Source organism: Oncorhynchus mykiss, chromosome 7 (assembly GCF_057628025.1).
Source record: "Oncorhynchus mykiss isolate SJ-2025 chromosome 7, ASM5762802v1, whole genome shotgun sequence".
In the NCBI taxonomy this organism is placed as follows: Eukaryota; Metazoa; Chordata; class Actinopteri; order Salmoniformes; family Salmonidae; genus Oncorhynchus; species Oncorhynchus mykiss.
This window is the reverse complement of record NC_143028.1, coordinates 34,550,645-34,570,944: the sequence shown is the minus strand read 5'-3', so window position 1 is coordinate 34,570,944 and position 20,300 is coordinate 34,550,645. Positions and strand designations below refer to the sequence as shown.

The 20,300-nt window shown below is 43.1% G+C and overlaps 1 protein-coding gene across 19 annotated transcripts in view; it reads left to right on the top strand.

The window, feature by feature from the left end:
* LOC110527741 (neuron navigator 1) overlaps window positions 1-20,300 on the top strand; it is a 138,195-nt gene that overhangs the window by 53,114 nt on the left and 64,781 nt on the right. For all 19 annotated transcript variants that reach the window (XM_090240756.1, XM_036983233.2, XM_090240755.1 and 16 more), the window contains 2 exons: window positions 13,365-13,467; window positions 18,676-19,038. In XM_090240756.1, the coding sequence (XP_090096882.1) occupies window positions 13,365-13,467; window positions 18,676-19,038 (466 nt within the window). The remainder of the gene's footprint in view (window positions 1-13,364; window positions 13,468-18,675; window positions 19,039-20,300) is intronic.

The following is a 20,300-nucleotide window of genomic DNA, read 5'->3' as shown; positions in this document are numbered from 1 at the left end:
CTCAGTGTTCACATTGCATGCATTTGAAACGCTTTCTCTTGAATGCCGCCCCAGCTTTTGCGTTTTGATTTAAAGTTGTTTCCACATTATTGTGAAGCAGGGGTTTGGATCACACGACGGGTGGTGGTAGACAATACCTCCGTTGTTTGCAATGCATGTAGGTTATTGTTTTGAACATCCTACTGGCTACGCTGTCTCTGGCATGTGAAGCATGATGTCATGATTGTGTGTGTAAGGTTGTTTCCTAGAGCACTAGGGCTGGGAATTGCCAGCAAATTGTTACTTGGGAGTCAAAGTTTAGATATAATATCGTCCAAGTAATATTGCAATATATAACTGTGTTGATTTTTTCCCCCATCACTATCTAGCACTGGCTGTTCAATGGTATGAAAGAAAAAAAGAAAACCCAGGTCTAGCCAGTGACACGCTGATCTCTATTCCATCTCAGCTAGTCTGCTGCAGCGGGTCTACTAACCAGCTATGTATGCCCTTAGTGATTGTGTAGCCCTCTGTATGCTCCATGCAGGGATATCGGTGAATAGTTCCAGTAAATAGGAGCTGGGAAATAAACCAAGCCATATTTAATCCATTTTCAGCCCACTGTGAGACACATATTTAGCCTCCTCCCAGCCCCATTCATCCGTGGCCATTGGCAGATGGTGCCCACACTGTCTGCTATGGGAAAGAAAATGGCCATGGCTGGGCCTCTCTCTCTCCCTCTCCCGTGGGTATCTCAGTAGAACGACTACCTCTTTGTTTACAACCAGGTGGATAGAGATGATATGATGTGTAGGTATAATGGACTAAACACAGCACATTTTGAACAGGATATCGCTCTTTTTCACGTAATTTTTCAGTCAGGTTTTATACTGACCAGTGATATAGGTTGATCCCTGGATTGCCTACTGTGCTTTTTTTTTGGCCTCTGGCTATGAATGTCATCATCCCAGCTGAGTGCATTAGATTAGTGTGTTGGGTTAATTGGCTTTGACATTGATCAGAAACAACAGCACAGATTAGGACCAAGAACCAAATATCCCGCCCAAACCTTGTCTTTCTCTGACAGTCATACATGGCTGGCACATATCCCACTGTACTTCAGTTTGTGCATCAGCTGCTGAATCAGTGACCTCAATTTCAATTGTGTCCAATCCCTGCCCTATTAAATTGCCAATTTCAAGTCCCATACCCTCGCTATGGTTTCATAGAACGCTCATTTTGGGGGTCTGTTTCTCTGCAGGCCCCTGAAAGGGTCAGCTCTTCTCTGGTCCACTCTAACAAAAAACATGTTGAGATGGCCGGTAATTGAAGATGGGACTGGATGGTTTGAGATTATTAGGCCACTACTTTGACTGTATCTAGCGATTGCTCCCAGGGGGTTCAAGGCTAATGACAGTGAGCTCTGCCCTGAATCATAGAGCCCAGAGACTGATTTAAACAACACAGCTCTGTCACAAATATTATTTTTGTTGTTTGGAATCTGTTCATTGATATACTATTTTTGTATGAACAAGCCAGTCAATGAGCGGTCCAGCTAGTCACATAGAGGTAACCGATATTTTGTTGACATACCAGCTAGCCAAGTTAAAGACATATTTTGTTAATGGACACATTTGTATGATCTCATTTGTTCTCCGTGCCTTATTAGTTTATACGGACGGGGCGTCGAACCCTCGTGTTCGTCAGGCTTAGAGACAAGTAAACATTGTCAGTCAACAATCCCATTCTGAACATTGACAGTCTGTTGTTCGTGTGTATGTGTGTTTAATAGTGATCGGGGGAAAATCGATACAATTACATATTGCAATATTATTTTGGGAAAATATTATATAGATACTTTGACTCAATTTGTTTAGAAAAATAAGAAAAAAAAGTACCTTTGCTATGTAGCGTTAGCTAGAGCTAGTCGGCTGTACCTCCAGCTAAAACTCTGGTATTTTTCATCCGATAGCTTGTTCTCCATATTCTTTTTAAATAGTGAGCCAACATGTTTTCATCACTTTTATTTCCACGACTGATCAAATCGAATTTTCTCATGCTCTCGCTTGTCTCTCTGCAGCAGACATATACTGAGCAGTATGTTTGGAACATCAAATCGAAATAAAATTACAGTGTCAAATGGTATCAATGGTAAGAATGACAATACATATAGTATCATATTGTGAGGTCCCGGGCAATTCCCAGCTCTGGTGTTTACATGTTTGCAATTTAAAATATATATATTTAATCTTTATTTAACCAGGTAGGCTAGTTGAGAAGTTCTCATTTACAACTGCGACCTGGCCAAGATAAATCAAAGCAGTGCGACACAAACAAAAACACATGGAATAAACAAGCATACAGTCAATAACACAATATAAAAAAAGAAAGTCTATATACAGTGTGTGCAAATGGCATGAGGAGGTAAGGCAATAAATAGGCCATAGTAGCGAAGTAATTACAATTTACAAAATTAACACTGGAGTGATAGATGTGCAGATGATGATGTGCAAGTAGAAATACTCGTGTGCAAAAGAGCAGAAAAGTAAATAAAAACAATATGAGGATGAGGTAGGTAGATTGGATGGGCTATTTACAGATGGGCTATGTACAGCTACAGTGATCTGTTAGCTGCTCAGATAGCTGATGTGAGCCATTGGGTCTGGCGACGAATATGTAGCGAGGTCGAGCCGACGAGAGCATACAGGTTGCAGTGGTGGGTGGTTGGGGCTTTGGTGACAAAACGGATGGCCCTGTGATAGACTGCATCCAGTTTGCTGAGTAGGGTGTTGGAGGCTATTTTGTAAATTACATCAATGAAGTCGAAGATCGGTAGGATAGTCAGTTTAACGAGGGTATGTTTGGCGGCGTGAGTGAAGGAGGCTTCGTTGCGAAATAGGAAGCCGATTCTAGATTTAATTTTGGATTGGAGATGTTTAATATGAGTCTGGAAGGAGAGTTTACAGTCTAGTCAGACACCTAGATATTTATAGTTGTCCACATATTCTAAGTCGGAGGTAGTGAGTAGTGATGCTAGTCGGGCGGGCGGGTGCGGGCAGCGAACGGTTGAAAAGCATACATTTAGTTTTACTAGCGTTTAAGAGCAGTTAGAGGCCACAGAAGGAGTGTTGTATGGCATTGAAGCTCATTTGGAGGTTTGTTAACACAGTGTTCAAAGAAGGGCCAGATGTATACCGAATGGTATCGTCTGCGTAGAGGTGGATCAGGGAATCACCCGCAGCAGGAGCGACATTGTTGATATGTACAGAGAAAAGAGTCGGCCCGAGAATTGAACCCTGTGGTACCCCCATAGAGACTGCCAGAGGTCTGGACAACAGGCTCTTCGATTTGACACACTGAACTCTGTCTGAGAAGTAGTTTGTGAACCAGGCGAGGCAGTCATTTGAGAAACCAAGGCTGCCGAGTCTGCCGATAAGAATACGGTGTTTGACAAGAGTTGAAAGCCTTGGCCAGGTCGATGAAGACGGCTGCACAGTACTGTCTTTTATCGATGACGTTTATGATATCGTTTAGTACCTTGAACGTGGCTGAGGTGCACCCGTGACCAGCTCGGAAACCAGATTGCACAGCGAAGAAGTTACGGTGGGATTCGAAATGGTCAGTGATCTGTTTATTAACTCGGCTTTCGAAGACTTTAGAAAGGCAGGGCAGGATGGATATAGGTCTGTAACAGTTTGGGTCTAGAGTGTCACGCCCTGTAGAGGAGGATGACCGCGGCAGCTTTCCAGTCTTTTGGGATCTCGGACGATACGAAAGAGAGGTTGAACAGACTGGTAATAGGGGTTGCAACAATGGCGGCCGATAATTTTAGAGAGGGTCCAGATTGTCTATCCCGGCTGATTTATAGGGGTCCAGGTTTTGCAGCTCTTTCAGAACATCTGCTATCTGGATTTGGGTGGAGAAGCTGGGAGGCTTGGGCAAGTAGCTGCGGGGGGTGCGGAGCTTTTGGCCCGAGGTTCGGGTAGCCAGGAGGAAAGCATGGCCAGCCGTAGAGAAATGCTTGTTGAAATCCTCGATTATCGTGGATTTATCGTGGTGACAGTGTTACCTAGCCTCAGTGCAGTGGGCAGCTGGGAGGAGGTGCTCTTATTCTCCATGGACTGTACAGTATTCCAAAACTTTTTGGAGTTAGAGGATGCAAATTTCTGTTGGAAAAAGCTAGCCTTTGCTTTTCTAACTGACTGCGTGTATTAGTTCCTGACTTCCCTGAAAGTTGCATATCGCGGGGACTATTCGATGCTAGCGCAGTCCGCCCCAGGATGTTTTTGTGCTGGTCGAGGGCATTCAAGTGTGGAGTGAACCATCTGTTCTTAGTTCTACATTTTTTAAAGGGGCATGCTTATTTAAGATGGTGAGGAAATTACTTGTAAAGAACGACCAGGCATCCTCAACTGACGGGATGAGGTCAATATCCTTCCAGGTCGATTAGAAAGGATTGCTCGCAGAAGTGTTTTAGGGAGCATTTGACAGTGATGAGGGGTGGTCGTTTGACCGTGGACCCATAGCGGATGCGGGCAATGAGGCAGTGATCGCGGAGATCCTGATTGAAATCAGCAGAGGTGTATTTGGAGGGCAAGTGTGTCAGGATAATATCTATTAGGGTGCCCACGTTTATGGATTGTACCTGGTGTTTTCCTTGATAATTTGTGTGAGATTGAGGACATCTAGCTTAGATTGTAGGACTGCCGGGGTGTTAAGCATATCCCAGTATAGGTCACCTAACAGAACGAACTCTGAAGATAGATGGGGGGCAATCAATTCACATATGGTGGCCAGGGCACAGCTGGGAGCTGAGGGGGGTCTATAACAGTGAGAGACTTATTTCTGGAGAGATTATTTTTTTTAAATTAGAAGCTCGAACTATTTGGGCACAGACCAGGAAAGTATGACAGAACTTTGCAGGCTATCTCTGTAGTAGATTGCAACTCCTCCCCCTTTTGCAGTTCTATTTTGATGGAAAATGTTGCAGTTCGAGATGGAAATCTCAGAATTTTGGTGGCCTTCCTAAGCCAGGATTCAGACACGGCAAGGACATCAGGGTTGTTGGAGTGTGCTAAAGCAGTGAGTAAAACAAATTTAGGGAGTAGGCTTCAGATGTTAACATGCATGAAACCAAGGCTTTTTCATTTACAGAAGTCAACAAATGAGAGTGCCTGGGGACACGCAGGACCTGGGTTAACATCCACATCAGCCTAGGAACAGAGGAGGAGTAGGATGAGGGTACGGCTAAAGGCTATCAAAACAGGTTGTCTAGTGCGTTAGGGACAGAGAATAATAGGAGCAGATTTCTGGGCATGGTAGGATAGGTTCAGGGTACAGTGGAGGTAAACCCAGGCATTGAGTGATGATAAGAGAGTTTGCATCTCTGGACGCAGTTATGCTGGGTGAGGTTTACTGCATGTAGGTTTACTGCATATACTGCTCCGCAGTAAACTAAAACAATGATAACTATCCTAAACAACAGTATACAAGGCATATTGACATTTGAGAGGGACATAAAGCGAGGCATTAAGCAATCACAAGTGTTGATTGGGAGCGCTAGCGAAGACAACAACGGTTAAGACAACAACAGCTAATCAGCTAAGACAACAACAACAGGTAAAATGGCGATGAATGTGCAGAGATGGTCAGTTAAGTACACACAATAGTTCGAGGCTAGGGCCGACAGATAAACAAAAATAAACAAAACGGAGTACTGTGATTAATTAACAGTCCAGCAGGCATCAGCTATGTAGCCAAGTGATCATAGGGTCCAGTGAACAGCAATAGATGAAACAGGGAAGCCGCTGGGTAGTCATTGCTATGCTAGCAAGCGGGAGACACAGCGCTCAAAGTTAGCTGGCCGGGGCTAATAGAAGCGTCTGCTCCGACGTCCGGCAAAGGCCGGTTGAGGGCACAACGGTTGGAGTTACATAGGCAGACCAGTCCTGGTGGAACGGCGGGGCTCCATGTCGACAAAGGGTCCTGGCCAGTTGGCGAAAGAGGTATTGTAGCTGTAGTAATTTTGTTTGCTAGCTGGGAGATGCGCATGGCTTGCAGCTAATTGGTGCTAGCTTCTGGACAGGGGCGTTAGCCACTATAGCAGCAAGCTAGCAGCAATGATCCGATGCAAAGGTCCAGAGCTTACGGCAAGAATCCGGTGGAGTAGTGGTGGATTCTAGTCGTGTTGGGGTGGAGTCCGGGAGGCATCAGCTGTGTAGCCGAGTGATCACTGAGCAGGCCGGAAGGTGGGCCTGGCTCAGAGCTAGCTTTGGTGCTGGGCCACTCGGCTAGCTGTGATGATCAGAAGAAATGTTTCAGAGCTTACGGCAAGAGTCCGGCATTGTAGTGGAGAAAAAGAGTCCGATACTGGCAGGCTGGCAAGTATTATCCAGGCTCAGATCTGCTGGAGTCTGTACAGAAGGTAAAGGCCGCTAGCAGTGGCTGACAATGACTAAATAGCTAGTTTCTAATTAGCTGGTTAGCTTCTGATGGCTAGCATCTGATGGAGGTTCTGGCTAAGGTCTAAAAAATAGCGGCTCCGTATCACATTGGGTGAGGCTGGTTGCCAGGAGGTATATTTAATTTAAAAATAGGAAAGAGAAAAATACTAAATGTACATGCGAGAAACGACAAACCACGTCTGCACTGCACCATCTTAGAATCTGTGTGGTTGCGTAGGAACCACTAGAGGCAGTTTCTGAAATGTTCTTAATTCACATCCTCCTAGATTTATTAAGGACAAGAGATTTTAAGTGTCACATTATTTTAAAACGAGGAACTCTCAATTAAAACATCTGCTTAATTAATGAGTTATTATTATACATAATAATCCCTGATGAGACAACATTGCAATGATTGAACAGCTTTGTTTTATGAATGCAAATATTGCCAGAAAAACAGGCAGAACTTCAGACAGTATAAGGAATCATATGAGTCATGACTCGCCTCCCCACTGCCCATGAGAGCAAATAGTAACACACACATACACACACACACACCAGACTACTTCTCTTTGTGGAACTGGGAATAAAAATCAACAGGCCTCTGCAAATGTACAATAAAGGGAAACTTGACCAAAATGTCAACAAATAAATGTGCGCGTTTGCAGGAGTAATTTTCATTTGACGAACAGTAGGCCTGACAGACAGCCCATTTAGGCGGTAGTTAGCTAATTGTCTGTGAGTACCAAGGCTCAACCCACGGCCACCTGACAATGTAGCTCTGTTTAGCTTTCAGTTGGCAGTATTTGAGAAGTGAATAATCCATTTGTTAACTAATTGTCACTTCACCGATTGCTTTCAAAAGAGAAACTGACAATATATACAGTAGGATTACCTGTGCAAACCATCTTTTCTCCTGGACTTTACTATCGGTGAAAAGTGTGAAACGTTAAGGATGGGGGTATCGTCGGAAATCGTAGACATGTGACTAAAAGGTTTTGACCCGCGTGTTAATAAAAATGTAAATACCAATGGGGATGAAACGCATTTACATGGCAACTACATGACAAGACAGAATGAAAAACGGTCTACCTATGTACAGTAAGTGTTCCACTTCGTGGAATAGAAAAAAATGGTTGATGTTTGATTAGATAATGTAAACAAAGTCACCACTCAGAAAAGAAAGCGGGCATGAAAAATTCACACATTTAAATGAATCGCCAAATATCTGTATTCCCTTCATTTTCTGTCTCATACAATTGTTTATGTGCCATAATACAGTCGGTATTTTTGTTTTATTCAAAAATGGTTATCTTACTCCATTATGCAGCGGTTACATTGATCAGAACTGTATTTTATTACGGAACATGCTTTTGTGCCAGTCTTTCTTTGAGAAAATGTTTCTTCCCTAAGGCATGGTATCGTACAATAGCTATTCTTATAGACGGGTTGGTTGTTTAGCAACAAAACTGACCCTTGTGCAACTATGGGGCCAAACAGACGGGTTTGAAGATTGTTGACATGTTAACTATATTTCGTCTCCAATTTTTATGAAAAACATAAATAACACACGGACTTGTGCCCCATTGAAGCATTCCCCGAGTGGTGCAGCAGTCTAAGGCACTGCATCTCAGTGCAAGAGGTGGCACTACAGTCCCTGGTTCAAATCCAGGCTTAGTCACATCTGGCCGTGATTGGGAGTCCCATAAGGAGGTACACAATTGTCCGGGGTAGGCCATCATTATAAATAAGAATTTGTTCTTAACTGACTTGCCGAGTTAAAATAAAATTGTTTTTGTGATTATCTCAGCTAACCCATCTATCTATTGGACAGATACACATATTCATATACTTCTGCATTCATAGTCTGCATAATTGCTCACAACAGCATTGATGAAAAGACTGTTTTTATTCCTCAATATAGAGGCTCTATTTGTGGGACACATCTTATGACTTCATTCTGATTCGGTGGTACAGTTGTCCTCTGGATGTCATAATAGACTTATTTATGAAGTCAGTTTGTGTAATGCGACCTCTATCCACTACCAGAACAACACAGTCCAACCCTCTCACCATAAGACAGAGCTGGAGATAGACTTTGGTTCACCCAATACATAGCCTCTATTGTACAGTATAGTGCAGCTGTAATGGACGAGAATGCGGAGGGAACCTCAATAGCAATCGGCAATTGTCTATATTCAACTATATTGTAAAATGTCCATACAGTGTAATGGGGGGTGGAGAAGGAGTGCACGTTAACACAACTAAGGGAGATGGAATTTGACTCGTTCTCAATGGCAGATTGAATATGAGTGCGTATTCCTTCAATAGCCATATCCACGAGGAGAGTAGGCCAGGGTAGTAAAGCATAGCTCTGGGTTACTACGACGACGACAAGAGAACTAGCAGATGAGGCGGATGTCTTTCTGCAGTAATTAGATGTGAACTGTGCAAGCCCACCATGACTGTGACAATAGGCTGCATACACTGCCATAGAGTAGCAGGCAAATACTGTAGGTACAGTGCCTTCAGAAAGTATTCAAACCCTTTGACTTTTTCTATATTTTGTTGTGTTACAGCCTGAATGTAAAATATTTTAAATAGAGATTTTTTGTTGTTGTCACTGGCGAACAAACAATAGTCCATGATGTCGAAGTGGAATGATGTTTTTCCAAAGTTTTCCAAATTAATTAAAAATGAAAAGCTGAAATGTCTTGAGTCAACAAGTATTCAACACCTTTGTTATGGCAAGCCTAAATAAGTTCAGCAGTAAAAATGTGCTTAACAAGTCACATAATAAGTTGCATGGGCTCACTCTGTGTTTAACACGATTTTTGAACGACTACCTCATCTCTGTATCCACACACATACAATTATCTGTAAGGTCCCTCAGTCAAGCGTTGAATTTCAAAGACAGATTCAACCACAAAGACCAGGGAGGTTTCAAGAAGGGCAGCTGTTGGTAGATGGGTAAAAATAAAGAAAAGCAGACATTGTATATCCCTTTGAGCATGGTAAAGTGTTTAATTACCCTTTGGATGGTGTATCAATACATCTAGTCACTACAAAGATACAGGCATCCTTCCTAACTCAGTTGCCGGAAAGGAAGGAAATCGCTCAGGGATTTCACCATGATGCCAATGGTGACTTTCAAACAGTTACAGAGTTTAATGGCTGTTATAAGAGAAAACTGAGGATGGATCAACAACATTGTGGTTAATCCACAATACTAACCTAATTAATGGAGTGAAAAGAAGAAAGCCTGCACAGAATAAAGCTATTTCAAAACATGCATCATGTTTGCAAAAAATATGTGGCAAAGCAATTTACTTTTTGTCCTGAGTACAAAGTGTTATGTTTGGGGCAAATCCAATACAACACATGACTGAGTACCACGCTCCATATTTTCAAGCGTAGTGGTGGCTGCATCATGTTATGGGTATGCTTGTAATCATTAAGGACTGGGGAGTTTTTCAGGATAAAAAAAATTAACGGAATAGAGCTAAGCACAGGCAAGATCCTAGAGGAAAACCTGTTTCAGTCTGCTTTCCACCAGACACTAGGATATTAATTAACCTTCATTCAACAGGACAATAACTTAAAACACAAGGCCAAATCTACACTGGAGCTTACCAAGAAGACAGTGAAGTGGATGAGTTATTGAAAATCTATGGCAAGATGCAAAAATGGTTGTTTAGCAATGATCAACCAATGTGACAGAGCTTGAAGAATGTTGAAAATAATAATGGACAAATGTTGCACAATCCAGGTGTGGAAAGTGCTTAGAGACTTACCAGGTAACTCACAGCTGTAATTGCTGCCAAAAGGCGATTCTACAAAGTATTGACTCAGGGGTGTGAATACTTATGTAAATGAGATATTTCTGTATTTCATTGTCAATACATTTCAAAAAATGTCTAAAAACATGTTTTCATTTTGTCATTATGGGGCATTGTGTGCAGATCGTTGAGATAAATCAATGTAATCAATTTTGAATTCAGGCTGTAACACAACAAAATGTGGAATAAATCAAGCGGTACGAATACTTTCTGAAGGCACTGTATGTAGGGTGAAATGGGTGAGGCAAACTCATCTGGAATCACTGGTCATGCTGCTCCAGTAGGAGAATATCTTACATTCTCTCCCCCATGCTACTGGATATAACTAACAATAGAAAACTATGCATGTGCACACAGATTAAATAGATGAAAGGGATTTTCTTGCTGTAGGATTTCTCGACCTTTGCACTCATTCGTGTTTGGGAGAAGGCACCATTATGTTGTGAGATTGGACCCTACCATTTGGTTATCACCTATCCTTTGGGCTGTTTGTACAGTTGAAGTGGGGTGTTTTAGTGTGGGAGACAATTTATAGTCCTTTCACTGCCATTCTATCGTCTTCTCAGTGAAAAGACTAATCTATTGACTGGACCTTAAAGGAACAAACAGGGATTCCAGACTGCCAAATCAGTTCTCAATTAACTAATCTATACAAGTTTACCCTGTCTGTCAGACCTAAGAGGTAGGTAGCCTAGTGGTTAGAGTGTTGGACTAGTAAATGGAAGGCTGCAAAATCAAATCCCTGAGCTGACAAGGTAAAAAACTGTTGTTCTGCCCCTGAGCAAGGCAGTTAACCCACTGTTCCTAGGCCCTCATTGAAAATATGAATTTGTTCTTTAACTGACTGGCCTAGTTAAATAAAGGTAAAGAAAAAAGAGAGCTGAACAGATGAACATGTCAGTTATTTCTGCCCCCCAAAAACGTATAATTTAAACATTTTCTGAGATTGAAAGTGTTCATAATGTCCATGGCCTTTCCATTGAGATCTGCTTAAGCATTCTGTCTGTCTGCGAGTGAGGAGGTTTCCTGTTCGAACTACAGCACGTCGTCTCTCTTCTCAGTGCAGGGCACCAGGGACCTGCCAATCATTTTACCATGTAGACCTATTTCCTCAGCAGCACATGTGGTGCGGCGCCTGCATGCATGTCTGTTATGAGCTCTGCTGGCTGGCTCAGCTTTTGTTTTTTTGGTCTATATCTTTGTAGTGGTGGTTGCCACTACAAAGATAAGGATGTTTCCCATGTAGCTGTATGCTGGAGACCGCATCCTTACGGTAGTTCCACGCCAGTGGTGCTCTGAGGTTGTGAAGTGGTTGATGACACGCATACATTTTATGGTTAGTAATATATTCATTCAAATGGCACCGTATGGAAATTGACCAATACATTTCGATGTTGCCTTCTTACTGACCGGTGATATCAGAACTATAAATAGGTTTCTCAAAGGTAGCCAGATTTCTCTTTGAGATCATATTCACCGTTGTTAGAAACATATGTTTGATAGATTGGTGTAGATCCAATATACTCTATCAGCGGGCGTTATCTAGGATTAAGCTATAAATGACTCTCCCTGTTCAGTCAAACTAAAGGAGCCTTGTTAAAGGGTGTGTCTGCTGTGGTGGTAGGCTAAATATGAAGGAATGGTGCATGGCTCAGCTAGCCTGGGTGCCAGGATGTTTCTCCTTTGTTACCAAGTCCTTGTGGAATTGTCATGCTATACATGTTTGGCTTGTCAATGACAATGGATTAGGCAAAAACACAAATAGATCTGGGACAAGGCAATGGTTCAGCTTTTGAATGAGATTGAGTTTGAGCTGATGTAAGCAGATTATGATATGAGTTCAAGTGTAAACTGTTTGAAATACTGTGAGCAGCAGAGGTCCTTATTTTCAATCTACTGATGCTGAAAGGACAAGAGAGTGTAATTACACACATTTAAAGCCGCTGAACGAGCGCATACTTTTAGCTTACAATAGCACTTCTCAGAACATTAACATTACATGTTTAACATGCTTCTATATCCACATTTTCATGATAGTGAAAGAGGTACGAAAGGCCATACATTTTTATTTAAGGCTGTTCGCTAATTTACAGCCTCTCCACGTGTCTTATTCCCTTGGATTGCCTCACAGCGAATAACTAATGAGCATGGCCCATTATTTGAGATGGGTTTCCTCTGCTATGCTTGACTCTTAGCCAACACCTTCAGTTAATGCAGTGGATGATCGTTTTTTTTCACCTCTTATGGGCTATTGCCTGTAGCTATTGTGCTGTATAGTGGAAAACAGCATTCCTGTTTTCCCACATCTCTCTTCTTCACCATCATGGTCACACAGAAATCCATTCATTCATTTTCACAAATGAGACAGATAGCGTGGCTTCGTGTTATTGATTTAGGATAGGGTGGTCATGTCTTGTCCGCTGTCCGTGTAGGACTCACATCATCCATCATGACATTTCCCTTTGTTTTGCTATGATTTACTATGGATTATTGTGAGCGTGTGTGTGTGTATACAGTAGTATGTGCAGGGGTAGAGGGGGGTGACTGAATGTATGTGCGATGTTGTGATTGTGTTATGCTATAATTGCATAAATGTGCGTAGGATCACGCACGCACATCAAGGAGAATGCATGTCTTCCCTATTGGGAGGCTATGGAGTTTGAAGTTTCGATAGAATGTCAGAAGCATCCCCCTGGTGGCCACTCACAGTCCCAGTCACTGTCATCAGTGTTTTACATCTAGGACTGTACCACGTCAAGATCCAAAACAGGGGTGTTTCCACAGTTAGATCTGTACTATGTCAGGATCCTGTAGGAGGGTTAGAGCAGCGTTGCCATGGTGAGGGAGCCCAGGGAGTCACATTTGTCTTCCTAACAATGTGAACGCAGCATGGATGCTTCTCACCAGCAAAACACCTGTCACTACACAATACCCGTCCACAGTCACAACAGTGTGTTCACACTGGAACTTTAATATTTATTTGCAGAGAGGAAAATCTTTGGGATATCTCAAGGGAATAAGACGCAACAGTCTGACAGTGATACATGGAATATGTGATTGCATTGTGTGTCTGACCACAGTGACTGATGTGATGTCCCCACAGACCCAGAGTCTCAGAGGAAACGCACGGTGCAGAACGTCCTTGACCTCAGACAGAACCTGGAAGATACCATGTCCAGTCTACGGGGAGCCCAGCTCAGCCATGGGTGAGTCCATTACCGTACATTGAGTTTATAGATTATGGTAGGCAATACTGGGGTATTGCCCCAGTATTGGGGTTCTGATGCCACGTACTGGTGTGAACGGGGCACAACGTTAAAGGGCTTTCTCGAAACCAAGAGTATCCTTTTACTTCCGTATTTGTCTTTCTTTTAAAGTTCCATCTGCGCAAACATTACTTGCTGCCCACACCTTACCTGTCAACTGTATGTTGTTTCATTGGTTCAGCAAGATGCTGTACGTGTAGACATAGAAGAAAGCTATGGATTTGTTTGAGAAATGTAGTATACTCAGACACACTCACGAAACACAGTGGACAGATCGATAGAGTACACCCAATCATGTTTACACAACTGCCCTCCTTTATGTCTTCTTGGCAACTTGCCACATGTTAAACATATCCTGTCAATCCCTCTGAAACAGACTGTTTCTGTTTCATGACCATTACATTCCGGGAAACCCTTTGTCGAGTATTTCGTTTTGGACGGCCTCTATCACGATGAGACACGGACAATAACAGGAAGCACCAGAGACTAACTCCACGGAATATTGAAGAACCTGGGCAGAAACCGAATCGTTCGTTAACAAAAAGTTGTTCTGCATTCCAAGCCTGTGTATCTACCATTTTTGCCTGCTTCTTATCTCCAGCTCAACAGTATTTGCTCTGCCTACCAATGTTCCCCTATGCCGTTTGGTCTCTCTTTGATGTGTGTGGTGTTCATGTCCTAAGGGATTCCATCCCAGATATGAGCTCTGAATTTCCATAGCCCTGGCCTCTGGAGATTGACAGACACCTCGGCAACTTCACCCATCTAAAAACTCATGCTTTTCGACCTTGGCTACCAAACCTCTAGAGCAGGGGTGTCAAAGTCAAATGGACGGAGGGCCAAATAAAAAAATCAGCTACAAGACGAGGGCCGGACTGTTCGAATGTTCATTGAAAATTTTTTAAATGACGCATATAGTCTAGTGAACCTAATTGAACCTACTGAAAACCTAACAAATATATTACAATATGATCAGATAAATAAAGCAATATTTTCTTATGGCTCTGTCAGTAATCTTTAATTTTCAACAGACACAAAAGACAAATTTCCTTTATATAAATATCCCCATAACATGAACATTAAATGAAAGAAACCGGTATTCAAGGCACCATCAGTAGACTATATTTTCTATTTTAGCAAAAGTGGGCTAAATTTACTTCAAAGAAAAAACAATAATAGCAATTTTCTATCATCCACTCAACTGAAATATTTTTAAAATATAATTGGATTGAAATACAAAAAAATAAAGTGCAAAAATCTATTAATCAAAAACAACACTTTGTTTAAGGAGAAGTAACATGCAGTGAAAACAAATATTAAATTTTAACTTTTAAACTTGAACTGAGTAAAAACTCTAAATATGTGATTGCACAGTAATGTTCACTTGTTTGAGGTTGAGGGTGATACTTGGTGGTGTCCCATCTTTTCCACAAGTTCATCAATGTTCGGGGTAAGGCTCTGAGCTGAAGAAATCCTCAGAATTGAGTGGAGGTGTTCAGCAGTAAGTCGACTTCTGTGTGATGTTTTGTTCAGGTTCATCAAAGAAAACAGTTGTTCACACAGGTATGTGCTGCCAAACATAGACAACGTTTGAGCAGCCTGGATGCGCAGCTGGGGCATTGTGCCGGGGAGGAAACGGGCGAACTCCGCAGCACCCACTGCCGCATATTTTGCCCTCAGTGCATCATTGCATTGGAGGTCAATCAACTCCATTTGGAGGTTTGGTGGTGAGCTTTCCACGTCAACAGCAAATGGGTTACCGAGCAGTTCCAACCTGCTTTTTTGTGCTTCAAAGTCAGCAAATCGGCGTCGAAAGTCAGCGGCAAGCATACCTATTTTATCAGCCAACTGTGTGCTCGGGAACGCACTGGTAGAGAGCTTCTCTTTCATGGTCTGGCAGCTGGGAAAGTGGCTCAAATTTTCTTTCCGCATCTGCGTCTCCCACAGAGTCAGTTTGGTTTTAAATGCCTTCACTGTACTGTACATATCAGAGATGACACGATCCCGACCCTGCAGCTGCAAGTTTATTGCATTCAGATGACTCGTAATGTCACACAGAAAAGCCATTTCACACAGAAACATTTCGTCTCGGAGTTGTGTTGTGTCTTTCCCTTTGCTGTCCAAGAACAGACAAATCTCCTCACGAAGCTCGAAACATCTTTGAAGCACCTTTCCCTGGCTTAGCCATCGCACCTCTGTGTGATAAGGCAAATCACCATGCTCCGTTTCTAACTCCGTCAGAAATGCCTTGAACTGGCGGTGATTCAAACCTTTGGCTCTGATAAAGTTAACTGTGCGCGTGATGATGCTCATTACATGCTCCATTTTCAAGGCTTTACCGCACAACGCTTCCTGGTGTATGATACAATGATAAGCTGTCAGCTCACCTGTCGCGTTTTCCTCTTGCATCTTTTCCCGTATCTTCGCCACCAGTCCGCTCCTGTGTCCACACATCGCAGGTGCTCCGTCGGTTGTCAAACCCACAAGTTTTTCCCAAGGCAGCTCCATCTCATTTACACATCTTGACACCTCTTCATACAAATCATGCCCCGTAGTTGTGCCATGCATAGGACGTAAAGCCAAAAACTCCTCTGTCACGCTTAGGTTGGAGTCCACTCCGCGGATGAAAATTGACAACTGGGCAATGTCAGAAATGTCGGTGCTCTCATCCACAGCCAAGGAATATGCAATAAAATCTTTTCCCTTTTTCACAAGCTGCTCTTTTAGATTGATGGACAACTGGTCTACTCTCTCGGCAATGGTGTTTCTGCTCAGACTCACATTTAAAAAGAGTTGCCTTTTTTCTGGGCAAACTTCGTCACAAACTTTAATCATGCAGTTTTTGATGAAATCCCCCTCCGTAAATGGCCGGGCTGATTTAGCGATCTCTTCTGCCAAAATAAAACTGGCCTTGACAGCAGCCTGGCCTTGTGATTTGGCTTTTTTGAACAGAGCCTGTCGAGATTTGAGGCCTCGTTTTAATTCCTCTGCCTTTTGTAGCCTTTGTTCCATGTCCATATTCTTGTTTTTGTCCGCGTGTTTCGTTTCATAATGTCGTCTCAGATTATACTCTTTCAGTACCGCCACACTTTCTCCACACAGAAGACACACAGGTTTTCCAGCTACCTTCGTGAACATATACTCCGACTCCCACCTTGTTTGAAACCCCCGGTTCTCAGTATCCACCTTCCGTTTTGCCATTTTTGATGGGTATCTGAAAGTAAATTTTACTGTGATGCTGACGACTGCTGTGCCAATAAATATTGAAATGAAGCAGCCTACTGCTCGGTGCGTCACCTTTGCATTGTGGGAAATGTAGTATTGGTGCGTGTAAAAGATCTGCGGGCTGCCGGCTTGCTGCGGGCCGGTTCTAATAATAAATCAAGATCATCCCAGGGGCCGTAAAAAACCTTCTTGCGGGCCGGATGTGGCCCGCGGGCCTTGACTCTGACATATGTGCTCTAGAGCATCTCAGTCCTGCCCCCCCCCCCCCCCCCCCCCCATCCAGGTGCACATTTAGGTTTTTGGCCCTAGCACTCAACAGTCAATTCAAATAATCAAAGCTTGATGATGAGTTGGTTATTTGAATCAGCTATGTAGTGCTAGGGGCCAAAACAAAATGTGCACCCAGGGTGGGGGCCCCACGACCGAGTTTGGGAAACCTTGCTCTAGGGCTGGGCTCTCCAACCCTGTTCCTGGAGAACTACCCTGCTGAACTACCCTACTGTATGCTGTCGCTCCAGCCCCAGTTGTAACTAACCTGATTAATCTTATCAACCAGCTAATAATTAGAATCGGGTGCACTAGATTAGGGTTGGAATGAAAACCTAGGATGGTAGCTCTCCAGGAACATGGTTGGAGAGCCCTGCTCTAAAGCACAAATGGACTGTAGGCACTGTAAGTAACATCCACATACAGCACTACTAATACATCATAAGCTTCGGATGACTTTACCTCACTGTGTATACAGCATGTTTTTTTTTTAACAGCTCTCTGACCGGCCATAATTCTGTCACTAGTTCAGCTCCCTGTCATAACTCCCAAACAAATACCCTAACATATGGGATTGTTTGATGTGCATCCATGAGTTCAAACTTTCTTACAAATTGAAGTTAAACTACATTTCAAAACTCTCAAGGAAGTACCGTCCTACTGTGAGCTAATGTATCATTCCACTGAAGCATTGTGGGCGTCGGAATGTATTCCTGAGGCAGTAACAGTTAACAGCCCCTGTTGATGAATTATCCATCTATAGAAGTACAGAAATAGCAGAAGGAAAAAACACCCACGTGGTCTCAGGCAGGCATTGCATTATTCATCTGGGCTGGTTGGTGCATCTGGTTATGTAATCGCCAGACTCAGCAGAAGCTCCTTGCCATCGGGAGAGCATTGTAAAACCTGACCAACTTAGAGAACAGACTAGAACTACTCTCTAGTCTAAACTAGAACTTCTCTCTAGTCTAACCTCTCACTTAGACAACAGACTCGAAGTACTCTCTAGTCTAAACTTAGAACGACTCTCTAGTCTAACCTCTCACTTAGACAACAGACGAGAATAACTCTCTAGTCTAAACTGGAACTTCTCTCTAGTCCACATTGGTTCACCTTTCACTGGCTGACACAATGGCCCATAGTTTTCCCTGGTCAGGTCATGTAGTCAAGAAAAACTCCTGGCCCGAGCAAACATAAAAAAAAAAATGATGTTGGCGGCGTGTGATTACGTGCTGATTTACCTTGGGTCTGTAAGTCCCAGCTGGTAATGATATTGTGAACATAATGCTGAGGGTTATGAACGATCCCGTCAAAGGGAGAGAGGGGACAAAATACTTTCCTCTGTTCACACAATGATGCTATGCTCTTATTCTATAGCAAGCGAGATGCCCTTGAGTTCTGAGATGCCACCCATTCTTTGTTGTAGTCGCTGAAGGCTGAGAGTGAATGTTACAGCTGTATCTGGGTCAGCAGAGACTATACGTCAAGACAGATTTCTTGAAAGGCCCAATGACAGAGAGTGAGAAACAGGAAATGGAATTTCTTTCTCTAATTCTCTCTCTATATGTCCCTCAAACTCATAGTTTTTCCGACCTCCCTTTCTGTCCTCTCTTTCTACAATACTATAACCTCTCTCTCTTCCTCTTCTCTCCCCAGCTGTCTGGAGAGCAGTAATGTTTGCTATGACAGTGACGAGACCAATGCCCGCAGCATGTCCAGTCTGTCCAATCGCTCGTCTCCTCTCTCCTGGCGCCACGGCCAGTCCAGCCCCCGGCTGCAGGCTGGAGACGCCCCCTCGTCCACGGGCAGCGGCGTGTACCATGGGGGAAAGGCCGGGTCCCAGTATACGGCCCACACCATGCCTGCCCGAGTCTCCAGCCGTCTCAGCCACTCCTCCCGAATAGAGCTCATCGAAGGGCTGGATGTGGACGATGCTGACCTCAAGTCTGGTTACCTGAGCGACAGCGACCTGCTGGGAAAGAGCATGCCAGAGGATGACGATGACAACCTAGCCAATGGGTAAGGGGATATAGCAGGGGTGTCAAACTCATTCCATGGCAGGCCGAGAGCCTGCTGGTTTTGTTATTTCCAGTTTTTTTGTGGCCAGACAACCAGGTGAGGGGAGTTCCTAACTTATCAGTGACCTTAATTGATCAATCAAGTACAACTACAAGGTAGGAGTGAAAATCTGCAGAAACTCAGCCCTCTGTGATATGAGTTTGACACCTGTGGTTATTCTATTTTTCAACGCAGGGTTATTCTACTCTGGTTATGGGGAGCTACTGGGTGTTTGTGCAGGCTTTGGATCCAGTTCTTCAGTAAGACTCACTTTGCATCCTACTGTAAAATGATCTTTGATATTGTCCTTGTGGAGTCTACGGATGGCTGTTATCACTTGGTCCTACAACTTACGGTATGTCATAAAACAAGAATCAATCAAGCATGGATTTGGATGCACTGTGCTGTCCTCAGCAGTCCAGGGCTCCAGACTGTGACCATTTACTCACATTTTGAGACCCTTTCTCTTGGCTGTGCGAGTAAAATGTTGAGTTGGTTACACTGGTGCGAGCTGCACATTCTACCTCGTCATCTACATCAAAACGTCCTATTTTTAGAGCGAATAAAACCATGAATTTGTTAAACTGTAAAGTGCATTATTCTCACGATTCCTGTAATAAAAGTGTCTGCCTTGCCGCTGTGCCTGCCTGTTTCGTTGAGGCCGGCTGCTGTAATGGCCCCGAGTCAGCTTCTCATACTCTCTCTCTCCCACCTTGTGTACCCCTTGTGATTGTATGACATTTCAAAATGCAATTGCGTGGAAAAAACGACTTTGGATGCAACTAGTTCAAGTTGTCTATTATAAGGAGATGAGGGTCTCAGCTTTCTGTAGGTATGGAAAACCTGGTTCAGTCAAGATATCTGATATGGCTTTGAAATACAGAGCGGGCGAAATTGCGCATCGGCCATTACAAGTGCCCTTTTTTTAGGACATTTACATTTAGTGTTCGATTAATACAAGGCGACTAGCAATAGGTGTTAAATTTAGAGTTACCGTTCTAGCTAATGTGTTTTGAGTTTCCATTGGTTTAGGTGGTGAATTAGCACCTGTTGAATTATGCCTATACTGTGTATAATATTTGTGCACATAAAAATGAAGGCACATTCTTCTCTACTGAACAAAAAAAAATCTGAAAATTCGGGGGCCCTATTTTGACAGTAAAATAAAACAAAAATTGTCAACCCAAAATTCATGACATTTCTAATTGTTTGAATTACGCATT